The sequence below is a fragment of the Gracilinanus agilis genome, chromosome 3 (genome assembly GCF_016433145.1).
Source record: "Gracilinanus agilis isolate LMUSP501 chromosome 3, AgileGrace, whole genome shotgun sequence".
NCBI classification, from domain to species: domain Eukaryota; kingdom Metazoa; phylum Chordata; class Mammalia; order Didelphimorphia; family Didelphidae; genus Gracilinanus; species Gracilinanus agilis.
The window spans coordinates 389,394,548-389,418,357 of NC_058132.1; the positions used below are offsets into that span (position 1 = coordinate 389,394,548).

General features: G+C 34.1%; 1 protein-coding gene across 1 annotated transcript in view; it reads right to left on the minus strand.

Moving 5' to 3' along the window:
- Positions 1-23,810, minus strand: part of TAB3 (TGF-beta activated kinase 1 (MAP3K7) binding protein 3) — an 80,663-nt gene that overhangs the window by 22,983 nt on the left and 33,870 nt on the right. Inside the window, exons 5-7 of the mRNA XM_044670153.1 lie at positions 12,567-12,756; positions 7,841-9,299; positions 6,864-7,024 (exon numbers count right to left, since the gene is read on the minus strand). Coding sequence (XP_044526088.1) covers positions 6,864-7,024; positions 7,841-9,299; positions 12,567-12,668 — 1,722 coding nt within the window. The 5' untranslated portion in view covers positions 12,669-12,756. The remainder of the gene's footprint in view (positions 1-6,863; positions 7,025-7,840; positions 9,300-12,566; positions 12,757-23,810) is intronic.

A 23,810-nucleotide genomic window follows, 5' to 3' on the forward strand; every position in this document is an offset into this window, starting at 1 on the left:
AACAATTGATGAAACCGACCAACATATCAACCATATCTGACAGTAGGTACAATGTGACAACCAGAGTTTTCCACCTTGCAAAAAGAGGAAAAATACATGTTTTTCAATTCTTCTCTGGGGAAAGCTTGTTGTTTTTGTAAATACGTAGCTCTCAATTTTTTTTAAAATTCTTTTCATTATACTGTTGAAGTCATGGTATTTGTTGATTTCCTGGTTCTGCTCCATTTTGCAGCAGTTCATAGAATTCTTCCAATGTTTGTTTTAAACAAAAAATAATATATTATATTCATATGGTATATTAAATACACACACACACCTCCCCCCCCCTCTCTGTATGTATACACACACACACACACACACACACACACACACACACACACACACACACACACACACACACACGTTTTGCCCTTTCCTATCTGTGAACATCTAATTTGCTTTGGATAAACAAAAGTACTACTAAGATTGTACTGGTATTTGTGAGAACTTTCTGTTCAGCATCCTCAAGGAACACCTAATGGTGGGATTTCTGAGTCAAAAGGTATGGAGATTTTAGTAACTTTGGGGGCATAATTTTTAATTTATTTCCAGAATAATTGAGAACCAATTCACAGCCTCATCGATAGTCTATTAGTATGGAGTATTTACTTTTGCTAATTCAGGAAGAAAGGGTTTAAGTTAATTCCAATGATGATATAAGACCCCTAAAATAACACAAAGAACATCCTAAAAGTTATTAGTCACTTAGTCAAGAGTGGATTATAGGGGAGGCTCAAGAAAAAAATATTACACACACAAAGACATCAATCACTACTTTAGTGATTCCTAAATGGTTTGTCCCCTTGAAGCAATAAGACTCTTAAGAGAGAACCAGATTAAGGATTGGACCTGTGATTTCATTGGTAAACAAAATGCCCCTGAGGAAACTCCTACAACCACTGTAGTAAAATTACTTAATGATAAAATTTCCTGTCACTGAAAATTTTAGATGTGGAGAAAACTGATGAGAATTCTGTTGAAGGGGATGCCTGTTAATACAGAAGGTGGTCTACATCAAAAGGTGTCAAACTCAGGCATGAAAATCTCCAGCAAGGTCCAAACCAGACTAAACTATAACTGGGAACAATATATTAGGATTCAATTCTATTTGAGTTTGGCATCACTGGACTAGATGATTCTGGGTCCTTCTTTAACCGTGGCTATGATTCTATCATAATTTGAAGACTAGCTTTTCAATGAATTTTCCTACTTCTTTATGCTCTGCAACAGATCACATAAGCCAGAGATGTCAAACCTATGGCAGGGGTGCCAAAAACGGCACACAGGGCACTCTCTGTGAACATGAAGCTGCCCTCTTCCCCCCATCCTCCATCCCTAGAGTTCGTTATTAGAAAGGTAGAGAGACTTTGACAGAGCTGCTCCCTTCCCTCTCTCCACCACACCTGATGATGTTTTTTCACACACCCCCCCATCCCTCTGCCCAGGATCCCAATGGGAGAGCACAGGGGGTAAGGTGGACGGTTCATAGGCAACAGAGCTGGAAGGGAGCAGAGCACCTGGGTCACTCCTCTCCCCCTCTCTACACTCACTGAGGACATTCCTTATTTCACATACCCCTCTGCCCAGCAGCCCAATGGGAGTGCTTTTTTCCTCCCCTGTGTGGGATGGGGCTGGGGACAGGGTAAGCCTGGCACTTCGTGGGAGAGAAGGGCTTGGCACAGGATACAGGATCTCTGGGTGTGTGCAGGCACAACACTTGGTCTGGAGGACGGGATAGGGGCAGGGCCTAGCACTCCCTCACTAAAAGGTTACCCATCACTGATATAAAATGTAGTCATTTTCATGATGATTCATTTGCTCATTTTTTTTTTAAATATAAAAGCAAAAGGGAAAATTTTCCTTAAAATCACTAATTCATACAATTGACATTTACTAAAAACCTACTAACATGTATTTAAAGCATTATCTCAGGTACAGAAGAAGAGAAAAATCTACATGTTGACTCTGAATATGCCTAAAGAGTTTATTATGCATTAAAATAATCACTGAACCAGTGGAAATGTGCGTCAGCCATGGGTGGGGGGACAGCAGGGGGTGAAGGGGAAAGTAGGGGCATGAAGCATGTAACCATGTTAAAAATGAATATTAATAAATGTTTAAAAAAATAATCGCTGAATATGAAAAATGATTTCAATTATATATTGAATGTGAGATGTGAAGGGGAAGATTTTTATCTCTAATAGACATCAGAGGAGGATTTATGAAACAACTACTATTTGATATGGATTTTAAATTTGGGTAGAAATTCTAAAAAGAAAGAAGGAAAGAGGAAGCAGCTAGGTGGCACAGTGGATTGAGAGCCAAGCCTAGAGATGGGAGGTCCTAGGTTCAAATATGACCTGAGAGACTTCCTAGCTTTGTGACCCTGGGCAAGTTAAACTCCATTGCCCATCTCTTATCATTCTTCTGCCTTAGAACTGACACTAAGTATCAATTCTAAAGACAGAAAATAAGGGAAAGAGAACATTTCAAGCACAGTTAACAGCAAGAGGAAAGCAATTTGGCTGGAGTGCAAAATGGACGAATAGAATAATAGTAAGAGAAGCTGAAGGCTTGGAATAGTAAAAGAAGTTGTCTATTATCATCTATTTTTCACAAGTCTGCCATGGCCAGAAAATTCATCATTTATTAGTGAAATGCCCCAAGGTTTTCCTCATATATTTGAATTCCACTAATTTGGAACATGTTAATTTGAAACTGAGCTAAAATTACCTTGACAGTATCTTATGGAAATAAGATTGTATAAATCAATAGTTTCACCCACCTCTAATCCTTCCTATAAGACGACATCAAAATAACTTTCCATAAACAGGGTAAAACATTTATCACACCCTGATTTAAAATCCCTATTGCTTCCCTATTGTTTACCAAAAAACATAAACAAAAACAACGACAACAACAACAAAACACAACAGTCCAAATTCCTCAGGATAGTATTCAATGCTCTTCACATAACAATTCTACATCTAACTCTCCAGCAGGAATTCCCAGTATTGCTAAACACAAACCATTGCAATAATTAGATTAAGTCTACACTGCCCATTTTTAGATATAATCACCAAAGGTGAGAACACCTCTAATTCTGGGAGGTCCATCAGAATCAACTGACTGCCCCCTAGGCAGTATTATGAAAATTGTCTATTGTGATTGGACATGCAAATTAGTAGGGAGGCACAGGAAGTGATGCATAAGTGACCCCTTTAAAAAGAGAGAGTTGAGTGAGTGAGAGGACTTCGGCTGAAGAGGGCATCTGGTGACAGACCTCTTTTGGTTCATGGAGGAGTGTTGGAACGCTGAGACCCTGGTGAGACTGCCTTAAATATCTTCTTTGAATTCCACGTGGTAAGTTTAAAAACTGACTGAATCTTCCCGAACTTCTCTTAAGAAATTTCTTTTAGTAGACTCTGTGAATAAAGTTTGCTCCATTCACCTCTGGGCCTCTGGCCCTCTTAACTCTCGGCTGAGGGTTAAGTTCTACCTGGATTAATTAGAGGATTGTAATAAATTACCTACTGGGTTAGATTCTTATTTCCTTATTTCCTCTCTCTCTTCTTAATTGTAAATAAACTTCCATAAAAGTTAATTTTTACTTGAGATTATTCTTAATTGAGGATTGATAACAGTTCAATCCTCTGGTGACCATCTTTTAATATATTGAGCCCAAAAGACCCTTTTTCCCCCTTTACACCATAAAATTTGGAATGTTTTTTGTTCTCTATGTGCTAATATCAAAGATCTGCTAAAACTGTCCCTCTTGGAATTTCCTTCCTTTATGTTTTCTCCATTTATAAATTTTACCCAACTTTCCTTTCATCCACAAATATTCCCAATGTCCATTTATCTCTAGCTCCTAATTAACTTAACCACAAACTCTTTTGTATTAAGTAACAATTCCAAACACATATAGCTTGCTTTCTACAAAAAAATAAAAACTCAAAAAAGTCAGGAATTGTTTCTAACTTACTCAACTAATATCCTGAGTGCCTAGTATAGATGTAATCTAAAAGCTGAGGAGAAAGGAAGGGATCCTGCTCTCAAGTAGCTTATAAGACATTTTTTTCCCCTTCAAGCCTATGGAAAAACTATACATAGTAACAGAAACTGAGTAAATGAGAAAAAGGATGAAGAAGTATTGTTTAAATAAGAAACAGATAAGCAACTGAGAGCTCATTAACAAGTTAAAAATAATAATTACAATCAACCAACAAGCATTTATTAAGCACCTACAATGTGCCAAGCACTGTTCTCAGCACTGGAAAAATATAACAAAAATGGAAACAATACCTACTCTTAAGAAGCCCACATTCTAATACATACATAAGGATTCAGAGAATAAATATAAAAATACAAATACAAAGAAGTTTGAGAGGGAGGTCACTAGCAATTGGGGACGGGAAAGGCTTCGTGTACATTTGACCATAATGTGAAAGAGGAATTCTATTAAGCAGAGATCAGAGGGGAGAGTGTTCCAGGAATGATATGGTGGCCAACACAATGGCACAGAGACAAGGGACAGAGAGAAAGTTTGTTTAGCTCAACTGCCAAATATGATAGAGGAAGTAATGCTTAAGAAGACTAGAAAGATGAGTTTGGGCCAGGTTGCAAAATGCCTTAAAAACCAAAAAGTAATTTATTTTTGATCTTGGAAACAAAAGAGATACTCTGGAGTTTACCAAGTAAGGGAACAGCATGGTCAGATCTGTGCTTAAGAAAAATTATTTTGGCAGCAGAGTGGAGAACAAGACTGCAGTAGGATTAGATTAGATATAGAAAGATTAATTAGGAGGCCATTGAAAAAATCCTGGTGAGAGGTACTGAGGGCCTAAATGAAGGTGGTAGCTATGAGTCCTGACAAGGAGCCTGATGCAAGACATAATGTGAAGATAGAAATGTCAAGATTTGGCAATAATTAGATAAAACTGGGGTGAAGGGCAAAAAAGAGTCTAAATTAATGCTGAGATTACAAACTTGAGTGACGGGAAAAAGTGGTGGTGCTTTAAATAGAAAGAGGGAAGTTTGAAAGAGGAGTAGGTTTGGGGGAAAGTTAGAGAGTTCTGTTTTAGCTCTCAAACTGAGCATCTAGTTTGAATTGCCCAATAGGCAACTGGTGATGTCAGAATGACATTGAGGATTGGATTATTAAGATTGGAGATCTAGATCTGGGAGTCATCTGCACAGAGATAATAATTAAAACCATGGCAGCTAATAGCATCCCTGAAAGAAGACAGAGAAAAAAGATCCTGGGACAGTCTTAGGGAACACCCACAGTTAGGGAATGTGAATTAGAATGTGAGTTAGAAAATGAAACTGAGAAAGAGCAGTTAGAAAGGTAGGAGAACTAAAAGAGTAAATGTATGTATTTATGTATTTTTGTAAATTTATGTATTTATGTAAAAACATAAATAGAAGACAGGAGAGGGCAGTTTAACAGTAATAAATGTTGCAAATACTTTCAAAGAAGTCAAGATTGAGAAGAGAACATAAGATCCAAAAATGAAAAGATCTATGGTAACTTGGGTGACAGTAATTTCAAATGAAAATTCAAGTTGGAAGCCAAATTGTGCAAAGTTGAAGAATGAATGAGAAGAGAGGAAGTGAAAGGAATGAGTGTAAACAGTTTTTTCTAGGAGTTTGATAAAGGGGAAGAGAACTATAAGATAAAAGGATAAAGGACAACAGTTTGAAGGAATGGTTAAGATCTAGTGAAGGTTTTTTAAGGATGGGAGAGACAAAGGCATGTTTGAAGCCATGTTTAATATTTTTAAGGAACAAATCAGTAGAAAGAATTTGAAAACTACTAGGAGTGGACAATGACTAACACTGAAATTTACTAGAGAAAATTGGAAGCAATGAGATCAAGCACAAAATATACAGGTTGTCATTAACAAGGGGGCCAATAGAGGATGATGTGAAGGGATCAATTCTCTCAGTAAAACAAGAAGCAATCATCCTTAACTATACATTGTTAGCTTATAATTAATAATCTAAACTAGTTAGATTTGATTGTACTTTTTTCTTTAGAAAAAGGGATTAAAAATAAAAATCATACTTGACTATACATATTCAAAATGAAATGTTAATTTTTTATACAATGTAATTTAACACAAATGATTATAAGCACCTAAATTGACCCCCAAAATAAGAATGACACATTCAAATAGCTTTTAAATTCTGCCAAAGACTATGACAGAATGATTAGTAATTTTAAGGAAGAATGTTGTTTCTAATTCTGTTTAAGTAAGCCCTTGTTTTTAGATTAATAAGGCCCAACACATCTTGATTATAACTAATATTTTAAAATAATGACTATGCTTTCATTTTTAAAATAATGACAACTAGAATTTTTTAAAAATACAAGGTTAAAACTATATATACTTATGGAAATGCAAAGCTTGCATAGAGGGAAGGTCTTTCTCTTAAAACTCCTAGTATATTGTCTTGTATTTCGAAGCAAGTGCTTGTACAAAAAAAAAAAAACCTCATTGCTGAACAAGGACTAACAGTAATGTTAGGAGGCCTTACCTCAAATGAATATTGATTATAATGACCCTAAAATATAAACAAGTTGTAATAACATTAGGCTCTTTTATAACTAATAGTAAATTAGTAAATATATTAAACATTTATAGTTTATATTTCATTTTTATGAGAGGCCAAAAATGCTTCATATTTCTCATTAAAAATGCATTCATCTTATAAAACACTTTAGTATATATAAATAATGAAAATAACAGTGGATGAATGGGATCAGCACCCTACACCTAGTTTTAAAAACACACACACAAATAGACAAAATCACTTACAGTTGGGATTGCTGTAGTACAGCTAACTCTTCTAAGTCTTCTCTGCATAAGGTCATGCTCCATACCATTAACTTCAGTCTTCAATCGCTCTAGTTCTTCTTTCTCAAGTTTCAATTGTTTTGCTAACCTCTCCATCCTTGCTCGTTGATGTAATAGCAAGGCTATAGCATTACAAAGTCATTGTAAAGATTAACATTGAAAAAGAGAGCTGATAACTTTATACAATACTAAAATATAAAGTTCACACAGTTGACCTCATTATTGTCCTATTTTGTTGACATTTATTTTCAAATTTTTCCTAACTCCATTTTGCCATTGTCATTTTGCAATCTCTCTCAAAGGGGCTAGCAAAATAATCATATGTATACTAAAATAAGACAAGCTATTTTTAATAGAATATACAGAATATCTTGAAGTTTTCCTAAAACTATCTGTATTTCTGAACTTAGGCAGATAATATTTATACTAAGATGAGACATAAAAACCTAGAAATTTCCTTTGTTGGAAATTGGTGAAATTTTGGTCCTTCCCTCTAGTCTTTAGGGTATCTTTAACTTCAAAGATCTCTACACAATGTGTTGATTTATATATCCTGCTTATATATCCTCACTTAATCCTGAACTCTTTTCCATTGCCATTTTCACTTTTGCCCTTACATTTATTATTTATCACTATTTTTAAAATTATCAGTCATCTCTCACATCTATTTCTTTATAATAATTTATCCAAACATCTAACATACTTTGTGTACTCTGTGCTTTTTCTTATCTCCCATAAATGTATTTTTCTAATGCTGACATCTTTTCCAGCCCAAAGGTGATAATTGTCTAACAGAGTTAGCACTAATAGAATCTCAAAAATAAAACTTCTCAGATTGAAAGTATGTAACATAAAGAAACATTATTAGCTCTGCAAACAAAACATCACAGGAAAAATCACTTTAAAGACTAAATTTCACATGGATTAGAAAAATTTACCTTGAGTATAGGCATAATCATCAGATCCAGAACTACAACTTCTCTGAAATTTATAGCTTCCTTTTTCTCCTCCCTGTGCAGGTATCAATGAAATGGGCTGAATAGGTTCTGGTGCTCCAGAACGCTCTTCTTGGTCCACTAAGTTTAAAAGATTTTCAGTTGTTGCTCGGCCTACAGTAATTTTGAAAACTGTTGTTGGGTTTGGCATTACCCGAGGAGATGGTGTAGGAGCACATGAAGGTCCAGTTGGTTGTGTATAAGTAATATATACTGGATTAACACTAAATGGAGGTTTGGGCTGATTTGACATTCCTCTTGAAGGAGAACCTGAAGGTGGAGTGGTGGCTGTATACAATGGATGCTGATTCCGTTGAGATGGTTGATTACTTATTGGTGATGGACTTCTATTAATTGCTGTCCCAGGTCTCTGTGGGGGTTCAACTGTTATTTCTATCTTCTTCATGGAACCTTTGGATAAACTAGATGCACTGTAAGGGAGATAGGATACTGAATGACCTCCCTGTTTCTGATAGCTTGGAGGTGCTTGATACAGATGGGGTGGAGTAGTTGAAGGACTAGGTGGCATAAAGACATGTGAACTCTGATGACCCAACTGAGGAGGTTGCACTTGATGCTGAGGAGAACCAAAAGGTGAAGGACACTGAGAAGTAGGTGGTGATCGATAAGCTGATTGAGGGATCTGTGGTTGTTTGGGAGAATACTGAGAAGGCTGATAGGTTTGCTGATGTGGATAAACAGGTAAAGGACGTGGATTATAATGTGGTATAGGGCCTTGTGGTGAGGACTGCCATGGTGTACTCTGAGGAGTCTGTCTTCCTGGTGAACTTTGAGATGTTTGCCTAATATATATAGAACCAGGAGACCCATAGAGATTGCTTGGAATTTGTGGAAGAATTTGCAAAGCTCTGGGAACAGTCTGTCCAGAGGGAAGGTTCTGTGATACTGTAACAGTAATTGGATTTGTACTATAACGAGGTATGTGCATGTATGAGGGAGGTGGCTGTGGTGGTGGTGAAGGCCCTTGCATAGCAGATGTAGTCATTCCTGTTGGCATGGAAGATGGTTGTTGAGGTGGTTGTGGAGGAGGAGTAGCTGCATTTCTATTCTGTTCATTCATAAAAAATGGGTTGTAGTTAGAAGAAGCAGCCACAACAGCTGGGGCCGAGTGTGGTTCCTGAACTAAGCATATCAGCTGTTTACCTGGGGTGTGCTGTGGATCAATATGACCATCACTTGAACTATGTACCAGTGTTCGACCACCATTAAGTTGAGCTCCATCTCCTGCATGGTAGTTACTAGGTGGATGGACACCCAGGTTAATGTGCAAAAAGCGATTTCTGTTCATCCTATTGTCTTCTGGGCTCTGATACTCCATATACAAGTATTTGCTGCTTTCTTGGGAAAGGGCTCTACAGCAAGCTTCCAGGTTGTTGTTATTCTAAGAAGGAGGGAAATGGCAAAGTTACATTGGCATACTGACAAACTCTAACACTATAAATTATGTTACGCTCAAGCAAAGCCTAATGGAGACATGCTAAAATATTTTAGCCAAAGGAAAGACCATAGTTTTAAATTCTGAGGATAGATAAAAAATAATTTTTGCTACTTCCCACCTAGCTCACATTTTTCTGGCCCCAAATAAGCAATTACTAAATGTATATTGATCATTACTTTAAAAGAGCAGTTATATATGATCTGGGAATGAAATTTTCTCATAAAGTACAAATAAAATAAAATGTTGGCTAACTAATAATATTGTACGTATGAGAAAGTAAGCAGGCACCAAATCCCTGCCCTAGAAATATAATCATGACTATCGACTTAGCATTCTACACCAGAAAACATGCTTTGGGGGAATTTATGCCTTGGGGCTCAACTCTACTGATGACTGACTGGGTCTCCAAAAACACCACTTGGGATGAGTCCCAGCTATTCAAGCGGTTTCCTACTCTTATCACCAAAAGTCATTCTCCACTCAGTACCCTCTCCCCCAACCTGTCTTCTACTTCATTTCTGAAACCAGGATCAAATCAACTTTGCTATTATCCTGAATAAGGTATGTACTATTTCATTTTAGTTCTACTTAACAACCCTAGAATCATCTGAACCAAAATGCCCCTCTTGTAAAGAATACTCCAAAACATGAAGTTATTTCCCCATTAAACTCTTTACAGGCAGGTACTTACGTTGCTTTTGTATTTGTAACCCCAGAACTTAACACTGTGCTCTGTACCATCAGCACTTATGAGTGTTTGTATTTTTATTTATTTTCATTCGTTAAATATCTTCACCCACCCCATTTTTTGCTAGAATTGAAAACAATCCCAAAACAATTCTTAAACTCTTAAAATTCTAAAGTAGCTTTCACTTTTCTTTTCATCAGTTTTACACATCTGCCTGTTCACAGGAGAAAATTAGGTTAAACAAAGAGAACTTAAAATCAGATTCTTTAAAAGAGTGTACATATTTTTAGCTAAGTAAAAGCCTGCCCACAAAGTTCTGAACCAGAAATTTACAAGGAGAAAAAAAAATGTCTTCCATATAATTTTTCAAAATACCATGTAAAAGAAAGAAAAATATAAAACACTTTTTGACACCCAAATTGATTGGGGAAAAATACTTCTTTTTAATGGCTTGAATGAAAGTTTTCTACATCTATTTGTGCTGGGTGTTTTGTAAGTAAATTTCAGTTTCCTTATCTGTAAAATGGGAACAATAAGAGTTGAACAACCTACTTATCAGGATTGCTGAATTTAATTCAACCTATATCATGTATTTTGTTATGTACTGGGGATACAAAGAAACAGACTCTGTCCTTAAGAAACTTGAAATTATTTTATACTCTGTTATAACAAACATCTTATTAACTTCTTAGCCTAAAAAAAGGACTAAAGTATGTACAACATTATTCAAGCATTTAAAAGTAGAAGAAATAAATAACTGATGAGAACATGGCAAAAACAACTATCTCCCCCAAAAGTGAGGATAAATTGAAAGATGATTTTTAAATAAAGGCCTATAGTTTGTGTTAAAAATATAAAATGTGAATTCTTCAATTCTATTTTAAAAGGTTTACATAGAAAGATAATGCTATTTCCTGAGTCGAAATGCTCAACAAATAATAGTGCTAATTTTTTTTAAACCCTATTGGTTCTAAGGCAGAAGAGTGGTAAAGACTAGGCAATGGTGATTAAATGACTTGTCCAGAGTCACAGTTAAGAAGTACTTGAGACCAGACTTGAACCCAAGACCTCTCATCTCTAGTCTGGTTCTCAATCCATTAAGTCACCTACCTGTCTCCATGTACTGCTAATTCATAAAGAAAGGATACAAAGAACCTTTGCTACTTGGGAGAAAGGACATTCAGCTGGGCAAGGCAAACTAAAAATTGATGACACTGGATGACATTATAAAGGGGCTAGAGAACTTGTTTATGAACCTTCAGATTAAGAAGTATCTAAAGAGAGAATGGGTTTATTATTGGAAGGAGACTTGGGAAGTAACTTGTTTATAAGTGTCTAGCTGTAAAGAGGGTATAGATGAGGGGAAAAAAACACTAGGAAGGGCAAACACAGCAAATGATCTGAGTTAGTAAGGCTGTCAAACAGGAAAGGACCTTGGCTTAAGAGAAACCAAAAAGGGGCTAACATCTATGTACTCAAAAACAGAAAGTTAAGAAAGACCTCTCCCATCCAAAAAAAAAGGAAATTTTTTAAAAGGATTCACAAACTAAAAAGGAGAGTGAAGCAAAGAGTTTCTGAGAGATGATTTAGTATTTTAAAATTGTACTGAGTAATGTGACACTATACTTAAGACGTACCAACTATAGCTCTGAATTCCCTCATAGTGTAGGTAAAATTTAGTTTCTATATCTAAACTATTAAAATGATAATGAGTAAAGTGCTAATGCAAGAAAAGACCAAGTAACTGAAGTCAAACATATGTTGTGTCTATGATGTGTAAGACCTAGGATTTAAACCATGTTATGATCATATGGGCCCCCAACCATCAGAATCAGAAATTGGATCCAGGTCTTGCTATCTATCTATCACACCTGCATTTCACAGGTCTGGAGCAGTATTCAAAATATGATGCTAAGAATTAGAAATACAAAGCAAAAAATGAAAAGTCTTATGGAAAGATCATACTTGGATCACATATTTGAAGGAAAAAAATCTAAATTTTTTTATTCTTGGGTGATAGTATCATGTAGTTAAGCACAGATCTAATGAGGAAGAAAGTGCCTTCATTCCCCTTAGGGACTACAAAGAAATTGGGAAGTATCGCATTTCATTTTAAAGATATTTTCTATTTATGAGACAAGTTGAACGGACTTCAACTCAAGTAAATGGATTTACCTGGTATAAAGGTTATGATATACAATAAACATAACATGGTAATGAAATATCTACAACTTTTTAATAGGGTAAAAATAAATTGGTATTTAAAAGTATAAACAAGAAGATGACATGTAGGAATTCAGAATAATACTTCTACTCTAATGATTTTGGGGCTGAAGAAACTGCCCAAAGAAATAGAAAAGAGAAATTTGTTGTCTTTCTTTTTAATTCCTTTCCCACAATTTTTCCCTTCACTTTTTTCTAAGATTTTCCTTTTTTAACTCAAGTGTAGATCACACAACTCAAATTGTAAATTCTAAGGAAAATTAGGGTTCACATTTTAATTTCATTACTATTCAATCTACCTGTAACATGCACTGTGATACCACACCCTCTGGAATCTCAGGGAAGCGTTGTCGGAGATCATGGAGCATCTGGACATCAAGCTGTGGACTGTTCTGCGCCATTGCCCAGGTTCTTGCTCTTTAAATATTTGCGGAATAGATGTTAATTGGCCTTCCAGTAGAAATAATGTTCCAATGTTTCAGTCATTTTCTATGGCAAGAAATAAAACAACACTTTATTCCTATGAACTCTCACAAACTATATTTATAAAGAGAACTGTAAATACTATTTACAGAATGATAATATTCAGTTCTTTAGTTGGAAAATTCTGTGCCAAAACCAGCTTTGACATTAATAAATAATTATATTTTTTTCCCAGTGCCACATTTAAAATATAGTGTGTATTATTCACTCATTCTTGTCCTGAAAACTTTAGAAACAAAACACACAGTAGAAAATTACTGCCAAGTGACAATTATGTTTTTTTAGCAAAACTATCCATATATCCCCTAGGGCTATATGGATAGTAGAAAATTACTGCCAAGTGACAATTATATTTTTTTTAGCAAAACTATCCATATATCCCCTAGAGCTATTACATCATGTTTTTTAGGCAAAAATTATTTTGATACTCAATATAAAAGAAAATACCTAGGGAAACAAGGCTCTAATAAAATAATTACAACAACAAGTATCTGATATTTATTTTGTAATGTCTCCTTAACAGTTATGCTGAAAGTCAAGGTAGGTCAACTTTTCTTCTGAAAGGAGAAAAAAAGCCAATATCCAAAGAAGGAATATAGCAGATAAAAATTAAGTTACACTACCCTTTATAATATGATATAGAAGGAATATAGCAAATAAAAATTAAGTTACAGGATTTTAATAAAATCCTTTATTATATGATATAGATACTAGGGAACTACACGGAAATACTTTTTATTTTCTATTATAATCAAGTATTAGTACCTAATTAGTTATATTTATGTATTTAATCCTAAGACCATTTTCAAAATAACTGTCTAAGATAAAGATAAAAAAAAAACTGGGCATGGACCTGTTTGTACAAAATTATTTATAGCTGAGCTCTTTGTGGTAGCAAAAAATTGGAAAATGAAGGGGTCTTCCTCGATTGGGGAAAGGCTGAACAGATTGTGGTATATGATGGTAATGAAATACTATTGTGATATAAGGATGATGAACTGGAGGATTTCTATAAGAACTAGAAAGACCTACATGCTTTCTTCTCTGATCTCTGCTTGAGAAGCAGATTAAATTTTGTGCATTGTGAGGCAGTTTCTAGGCTCTTTTAGCCTATTGCGGCAATTTACTTGTTATATTAATTAAATTTTCTCCAGAAGTTCTGATAGCATTGACATCTGTTCTTTTACCCATTTTCCATTTTTGAGGGGTTAATGCTCAGTAAATAAGCAGAACCAAGAGAACATTATACACTGAGACTATAATACTGTGGAATAATCAAATATGATTGACTTTGCTACTGATAACATTGCAGTGATCTAGGACAATCCCGAAAGATTTATGAGAAAGAATGCTAAGCTATCCACATCGAGAGAAAGAACTGTGGGAGTAGAAATACAGAAACAAAAACATGTGATTTACACTTGTTTATATGGGTATGTGATTTGGGGCTTTGGTCTTAAAGGATTGCTCTTTTACGAAAATGAATAATATGGAAATGGGTTCAAGGGATTATATATACGTGTGTGTGTGTGTATGTATGTATGTGTGTATGTATGTATGTATGTATGTATGTATGTATAACACAGTGGAATTGACTGTCAACTCCAAGGAGGGAGGGATAAGGAGATGGAGAAAACATGAATCATGGAAAAAAATTTTAAATAAATAAAAATAAAATCTATAGCTCCTTGGCATAAATAAATAAATGAATGAATGAATGAATGAATGAATGAATGAATGAATGAATAAACAAATAAATAAATAAATGAATGAATGAATGAATGAATGAATGAATGAATAAATGGATGATTCTGGTATATAATTGCTTGGCTTGCAATTACTTTAAGTGGGGATCAACTATAAGAACTCAAGATAGTAATAATGATGGGGGATACTAAGAGATATATGAGACTTAAAAAACATTAAGTAAAATTAAATCAAAACATACTTTAATAATTGGTTACTAAAGGACAAAAATACAGATAAAGGATACTGATGACAAATGAACCAGAAAGCACATTTCAGGACTAAGAAAAGAGACTTCTGAGGCTAAAGACTTCATGCCTGTATATCATGAACACTTTAGAACAATAATTTTTGGGGTGGGCCTGGTGAATGCCAAATAAAATTATACAAAAAAACAAACTGATTAAATTTTGACAGACAAGAAACGACTAGTTACAAATATAAAACTTATTTCAAATCAACTAACTGCCCATGAATAGCCAGAATGACTTGATAAAGCAAAAATGAAAATTAATGTCAATTTTTAAAAAAGAAAATGAAAAAGTATTAAGTATGGAGGCAATTTCAACCTGTCTTATTTTAAAAACCACTCAAAAATGGAAAATGGGTAAAAGAACAGATGTCAATGCTATCAGAACTTCTGGAGAAAATTTAATTAACATAACAAGTAAATTGCCGCAATAGGCTAAAAGAGCCTAGAAACTGCCTCACAATGCACAAAATTTAATCTGCTTCTAAAGCAGAGATCAGAGAAGATATGACTAAATATCAAGAACAAGGGAGAAATAATAGAAGGCTCATGTGATCCACTAGATGAAGATCTTCCAAGGATTATGGGAAGCCATGGGCAAGCATCATAAATTGAACAGGCACAGATGGATTATGATTTGCCTTGCTGGAAACAACACTCATACCAAAAGCATTTGGTAGAGAAATCTCTTGATTGAGAAATTTCAAGCTTTAATGTAAAAGGGATAAAAAAGTTATTAACAATTAAAACTATCCCAAAGTGGAAAGAGAAACTGCAAGTTCCCCTAACCAGAGATCTTCCAGTATAGTCTCAAAATTTCTTCCAAATTTGACATTTTTTCATTTAAATTTGGAATAGAATTTTGCTTAGTGTACCTCATTAGCAACAACCAAGTTAACTACTTTAGAAAGTGGCAGAATCAAAGACCAATTAACTAGCTTTTTCCAAATGAATTTCCTATTTGGCTGAAGAGATATCTACATGTATCATGCAGTACTTTAAGCAAAATGTAGATACTTTAAAGAAGGAAAGAAAACAAAGAAAGCCTATGTCTTCACAAGAGACACAAAACTCATTTGGCAATACTCTTCCTAATATAAAATTAGATATATACTTGCCATACCACATAATTCTTTCTTGCAAAAAGAGCAGACCTCTGGTTTTTACAGTTTTGATTTTTCATACTGTCTGGCATGCTTGATAAATACTTAATGACTGATAGCTATAATGGAAGTGGTTTGCAAAAGAAAGAAAATATTTAAGAAAAATATTACTTCTATTAATTTATAATAATGAAGCTGATTTAAAAATGTGTACCACACAGTAATTGTAGTATAACATTGTTAATTTCATAAATGAGGATATGATCACATCCTATAATGATCAGAAGCCACAAAATGATGCATAACTAGAGAAATTTTGATATAATGTTGAAGAAATTAAGAGAACCAAATCATATTAAGTATAATGAAATATTCAATATATCAACTGCCTTCCAATCAGAAAACAATTAGATGTACCTCAAGAAAATTCATTTCAATAATCTTAAATGCAGTCATTATATTTCATTCCATTTGTTTTAATATCCTGAATAAATCACAAATTGAAAAATATCATAAAACTTTAACTGAAACTACAACCAATAGATTTTAGAATTAATAAATGTAATCTTTTAACATATTACAGATGAGGTTTAACTGACCTGTTACAAACTATGAGTACAATAAAGGGCAATTGTAAGCAGGGAAATTTCATTTTATATGTAGACTATGTATTTTTATTGCATGCCAATTTTATCTAATGAGCCAAGCTTTATATCGATAAAAAGACAGAAGTTGTCACTTAGAAAAATGAAAATGTGGCAAACTTGGGACATAATGCATTGTTTCTGGAACTGTGAACTGATCCAACCATTCTGGTGGGTAATTTGGAACTATGCCCAAAGGGGGCAAAAAAAACTGTGCATACCCTTTGATAACACTACTACTAGGTCTTTACACCAAAGAGGTCCCTAAAAAAGGGAAAGGGCCTACTTGTACAAAAATATTTATAGCAGTTCTTTTTGTGGTAGCAAGGAACTGGAAATTGAGGGGACGTCCGTCAATTGGGGAATAGCTGAACAAATTGTGGTATATGTTGGTAATGGAATACTATTATGCTATGAGAAATAAGTAGGATGATTTCAGAAAAATTTGCCAAGATCTGTATTAACCGATGCTAAAGCAAAATAAACAGAACTGGAAAAACACTGTAAACAGTAACAGCAATATTGTACAATGATCAACTGTGAATGATTTAGCTATTTCTCAGCAATACAATGATCTACAGTGATTAGGGAATTGCTTAAGGCAGTGATGGGCAAATTATGGCCTGGATCTGGCCCGTGGGGAATAGTTTGCCCATCACTGAGAGGTACTTATGCCAAAGAATGCTATGCACCTCCAAAGAAAGAACTGTTGGAGTCAGATACAGTTCAAAGCACATGTATGATCTGTCGCATTAGTTTATTTACATTTTTATTTTGGAGTTTTGGTTTTATGTGAGTATTCTCTTACAACAATGACCAATAAGGAAGCATGTTTTGCAAATAATACAAATAATCCAGATCAAATTGCTTACTATCTCAGAGAGAGGGGAGGGGAAGGGAGGGAGATAATCTGGATCTTATAATTTCAGAAAATATATATTGAAAATTATAATTGGGAAAATAAAATATATTTGAATAAAAAAAGAAAAATGAAAAGGCTACTTCCCATAGTCAGGCAGATTTGAATTTTTTTTTTTGCAGGTCCCTGAATATGAGGCAAAGGGGTTTATTTATTTTTCAATTTGAAAAAAATGTTTAGCCTCTCCAGCCACATCAAAGAAGGTATCATCTAAAAGACCAACATATTCAAACAAATTAAGTCTTTCATGTTTTCCCTTTCAGTTCAATGTAAGATTTGAATTTAAAATTTTTCTTATTTCCAATAATAGTCATATAAAAGATTTTCTAGTTGAAAGCAATATATTTCTCCAAAAATGTAAAAACTAACTTATACTAGTCTGTAAGACAAGACTCTTTTCTATAATATCAAAGGATATAGTCTTTTTCTAGCCAGTTTTCCTAAAGAAAAAAAATTTTACATAGCCCCTTATTCAAAGGTGAGTATACCAAGTTAAAAGCACAACCTTTTAATTGACAGTCTTATTTTGAATTCTTTAATGAAAGATTAATAACATTAACTTTCATCTCTACAACAAGAAAAATCCATTATTTGCCCTAATTCCAAGTCTGTTTCAAAAGTTCTTTTAAGGGCATGCAAGTGATTAAACTTATCTTAAAAATGGAGTTGAACACATTCTAAAAGTGTTATGAAGTAGACACACTAATGTGTTTGCTATTCAGATGCAATAATATGAGATTCAATGGCATATTTCCTTCTTCCTATTTATCTAGATATTCAAACATTAAATGGATAAAGAACATCTTAAAGATATTTAGGGCTACCACAAAGTTAACACAATTAAATCTAGCAGTTTCAAGGACAGATTTAATTTTCTTTCAGTTTTTAATCTCAAGTCTAAAAAGGTTTAGAGAGATAATAAAACTACATAAGATAAGAGAGAAAGGAGTTAGAGTAAAGATGGCTTGGAACAAAGAAGAATTTATAGTTTCAAATACAATCCCTCTATTCAGTTATTCCTCTGCTTTCACTTTTCAACCCTTGGCAATATAATTTTCTATCTCATTATTCAAATGAAACTGCCCTCTTCAAAGCTAACAAGATACCTGCCAAATCTGATTGCCAATTCTCTAACTTTATCCATCTTGATGTCTGTAGCCCATGACACTGTCAACCACCATCTCCAACTGGATACACTCTATTAGATCAGTTTTGGGAACACTGTTACTTCTGTCTTGTGTGACCACTCCTCAGTTTCCTCTGCTAAATCATCATAGATATTCTGCCCTCTAAGGCTGAATGGTTTCCAAGGCTCTGTATTCTTGTGCCTCTTCTCTCTTCTCTCTCTTTTCTTCTCTCTCTGAAATCATCAGTTTTACCTTATAATAATAATGATGATGATAATAATAACATCTTGCATTTATATAGCACCAACTATGTCAGCCACTATGTTAAGTGCTTCATAGATATCTCATTTGAGCATCTCTTTAGATGACTCCTAGATTAATGCTAGTCTCACAATGCCAACTACCTGAATGTTCTATGGGAATGTCAAATTCACCAGGTCAAAAAAGAAAACATTTCCAATTACCATCCTCCCTTTCCCACAAACCCCTCTTCAAGATCTTATTTCTATTGAGGATGCCTTCATTCTTCTAGTAACCATGGTTGGAAAAAGCTCTCTTTCTCATTCACCCCTGTTATATTGAATCTCTGGGAGCTTGAAGTTCATTCAATGACTGACAGATATGTCAGTTGGATAGAATGTTCCCAGAGAGGCATGTGAGAGACAGGAAGGGGAAGTTGAGAACCCGGGAGAAAGATTCTGGGGTCTTTTACCTGTCCTGAGGCTAGAGATCGGTGTGGATCCTGGTCTTGGAGTGAGAGTTGCAAACACTACTCTGCAAAGCTCTTCCTGTCCTTCATATACTGTTATCAACCTGTACTTGACCAGCACCTCAGTGTCTACTGCCCCTAGACATTAGGAGTTTCATCATCTAGCTATCTAGGCTTCCCAGGGCCCGGGAGGGATCCGGGAAGTGGACAGGAGACAAAGAAGAGGGTGGAAGGGTGGATATATCTCAACTGTTAAGGCTTAAGATCTACAAAAGAAGAAGCTGAAGATTTCCCAGCAGTTTACCTACTCTGGTTAGCCCTGGCCAGCCTGAACCAGAGGGAAGTTAACATGTGATTCATCATTGCCTGCAGTTAAGAGTTTCATTAGTAACAATTTAAGTAGGGTCTCCTAATACCTCAATCCTTTACCCTTATCCTTCTTATCATATATATAAAGTTTAAAGTACCTTCCTAAATTGGTTTCCAAAACTTATTTGGGAAGGGAGCCAACGCAGTCAGAATATCAACGTTATCCCAGCTGAAGAGCCCAATTTAATAATATCAATTAACCCCAGGTGGGTCCTGAAGGGATAAACCACTTTGACCTGAAGGATCCTGCCTGGGCAACTGTTATAAAGGAGAAGTGCCATCTTATCCTCTCTGTACATCATTTCTACTACCTCAAATAGATACTAGAGACTTCCTTAAATATAACACTCCACACATTAAACCAGTTGCTCAGTCCTGTCGATTCTCCCTGTACAACATCTCTCACATTCATCTCTTTCCGCTCAACTCACATAGCCACTATCCTAGTTCAGATTCTCATCACCTGGACTATTAAAATAGCCTCCTGCTTTGGTTCTCTGCCTCAAATCTCTCTCCTCTCCAATCCATCCTCCATACAGGTACCAAATGATTTTCCTATGATGTAGGTCTAACCATGTTAGTCCATATAGTATCAAATAAAAGTCAATAGCTATTATACATACTCTTGAATCTGACATTTAAAGCTCTTTTCATCCTCACCACCACAAGGCTGCCATTCCAGCCTTATAATAAATATTACTCCCCTTCACATACTCTATAGTTTAAACAAAATGGTCCTCTTCCTATTTCTACTAAATAAGCATCCAACAAAGCACCTTCATGCCTCTGTGTTAATTGTTCCCTTTAGCTGGAATGAAATCCCACCTTCCTTCAATCTTTTAGAATCTTCTCTCAAAACTTGGCTCAAGTGATACCTTCATCATGAAATCTTTCCCAATTGCCTCTAATTGCTAGTGCATTTCAGACAAGGCAACTATAAAAACAGTCATAATAAAAAGAGATAAGCAAGGAAAACACATTATGGTTAAATTCACTGTAGATAGCAACCAACATATATTTTATATATCGCTGCACCAACAGATGCTGCACCATGGAGTAGCTAGCACAGTGGATAGAACACCAGGCCCAGAGTTGGGAAGATCTAGGTTCTAATCTGGCCTCGGATACTTCCTAGCTTTGTGACACTGGGCAAGTCACTTAACTGATTGCCTGGTCCTTGCCTTTCACTTCTGTCTTAGAACTGACACTGAGATAAAAGGTAAGTTTAAAACGCACACAAACACACACACCCCAAAAGAGCATAACACCTAAATACTTCATATATCATAGCATAAGGGAGAAGAGGCAATAAAATAAAAATCATAATATACCCCTTTTAGACCTTGGACAAATCTAACACAGTTAGCTATGACAGACCTTTGGCAATAATTAAATAAGAACATGAAGGAATTTACAAATTCCTAAGATGGGAACAGAACTTTTAACAAAACTGATCATGATTTGGGGCAGTAAAATATCACAAATACACACAAAAAAAGAAATAGTAAACACATTCTTTAATGAATACAACATAATAAAAATTATATTTATTAAAGGGCCTTTAAAAAGGTTAACAATTAATTGAAGACTAAATAATTTACTTTCAAAGAATTAGTGGTCAAAGAACCAGTCACAGAAACAATAGAAAATATAATCAAAGACAATAACAACAAAACACAATTTGGAAGAAGCAGTTAAGCAGTCTTTAAAAAAAAAAAAAAAAAAAGAAACGCCTTACTTTCTGTCTTTAGAATCAATACTCAGTAAGAAGTGTCTGAGGCCAGATTTGAAAGTAGAACTTCCTGTCTCCAAAACCTCGCTCTCTATTCCCTTAGGCACCTACTTTACCCTAGTTAAACAATCTTTTTTTTCTTTAAACCCTTACCTTCTGTCTTAGAATCAATACTGTGTTACTCCAAAAGAGCAATGGAGTCGAAGTGACTTGCCCAGGATCACACTGCTAGGAAGTGTCTGAGATCAAATTTGAATCTAGGACCTCCTGTCTCTAGGCCTGGCTCTCAATTCACTGAGTCACCCAGCTGCCCCCTTAAACAATCTTTTTTGAGGAAACTTTATATATCAAAACATATTTATAAATTTAAAAAAAAACAGATTAATGAATTTGGAATGCAACTTTTAAAAAACTAACAAATTAAAAAATGAATAAAAGCTAAAATAGAAATTCTGAAAATCAAAACAAAAAACAAAAAGTTGAATAAAACAAAAACACCAAATAATTAAAACTAGGAGCTCAATTTTTGGAATAAAAAACTAATAACATACATAGAAAGAAAGCTAACCTAAAAAAAGAAAAATCAGTTTTTATATTAGAAATGGAAAAGGAGACTCACAAAAATTAAATATGAAATAAAAACAACCATGAGAAACTACTGTGACAAGTTTTTACCAATAAAACTGGTAACATAGATGACATGGATGAATTTGCAAATATATAAAAAAATTATTTATATTATCAGAACAGGAAATGGATTAATGAAATAACTAAAGTCATTAAAAGATTGAATAAGCTATAAATGAACTCATGAAGGAAAAAAAAAAGCACCCAGGTACAGATGTACTTATGAGTGAATTCTTTCAATTTTTTTTAAAAGATTAGTTCCAATATTATACAAACTATTTATGAAAATGTACAGGGATTCTAAATTCTTTTTATGATCAAAATATGGTCTTTTTATTTAAATCAAGAAGGGACAAATCACTGAAAGATAATTATAGACCAATACTCTAGTACTGAAGAAAATATTAAATAAAACAATAGAAAAGAGGAAACTAAACAAATTTAAAAGATTTTATAACTTGGTTAAATTAAACCATGAATTCAGAGTTGAATCAATAAGGAAAATTAAAAATAAAATGGACCATTTTAATAACAAAATAAAGACTACATGATTAAGTAGATGTTGAAAAAGCTTTCTATCAAAAAAAATATCATTTCTGTTACACACACATGAGCATGAAAAAAAATTAACTTTTCCTTAATTTAAGTAGCATTTTTCTAAAGCCAAATGCCAACATTACATGTAACAGAAAAAAGCTAGAGACTTTCCTGAAGTAAAGATGTCCATTACCACCACCATTGCTTGATATAGCACTAGGAATATTAGCAGAGTACAAGAAATAAATTGAGGAAATAAGCACAGGAAAAGAGAAAATAAAACTATCACTCTTTTACAGATATGAGTCTATCTAAAAAAAAAAAACAAAAAATAGTGAATTAAAAAACTGAAATTAACCTATAACCATTTCAGTAAAGTCACAGGATATAAAATAAATCTGTGCAAATCATTTGTATATTACCAACAAAACCCAGTAGGAATAATTACAAAGAGAAATTCCATTTAAAGTAACTCTAGAATGTATAAAACATTTGGGAGTCTATCAAGACACATAAAAACATTTTTTACCAGAAATGCAGACTTAAATAATTGGAGAAATATTCAATGATCATGTGGAAAACAAGCCAATATAATAAAAAATACCCATAATATATTACTTTATTCAGTCCTATACCAATTAAAATAGCAACAAATCACTTTACAGAGATAGAAAAAATAATAAAATTTAGCCAGAGAAAAAGATCAAGAATCTCAAGAGAAATAATAAAGAAACATAGATATAGCCACAGATACAGAAGGAAGGGGGGCAAGGAGTGGGTTGGCAATGCCAATTATCAAAGTTTATCATAAAACAGTAATTATTAATAATTTGTTACTGTTACAAAGAAGCAATTGAACAAAGTAGCATAGTGTTCAATAAATCCAAGGATTCGGACATCATTTGACAAAAACTGCTTTGAAAACTTAAGTAGGCTGATATTAGTCCTATCAATGCTGTTGAATGTAAACAGGTGTAAACTGCTTCATAAATAAGTTCCAATGTGTGCATAACTTAGATATAAAAAGTCACATTATAAATAAATTAGAGGAATAAAGAAAATACTTTTCACAACTTCGGATAAAGAGTTCAAGGCAAAACAAAGGGCAGGAGATTACAGAAGATAAAATGGACAATTTTTATTACATAAAATTAAAAGGGTTCTTGAATAAAAAAATGAATGCTTTAAAATTAGAACAAAAAAAAGTAGAGAAAAAGTGGCAGGAATGTCTTTAATAAAGGTCTCATAACCAATATTTATGGTACTGATTAAAATATATAAGGAACAAGAGCCATTC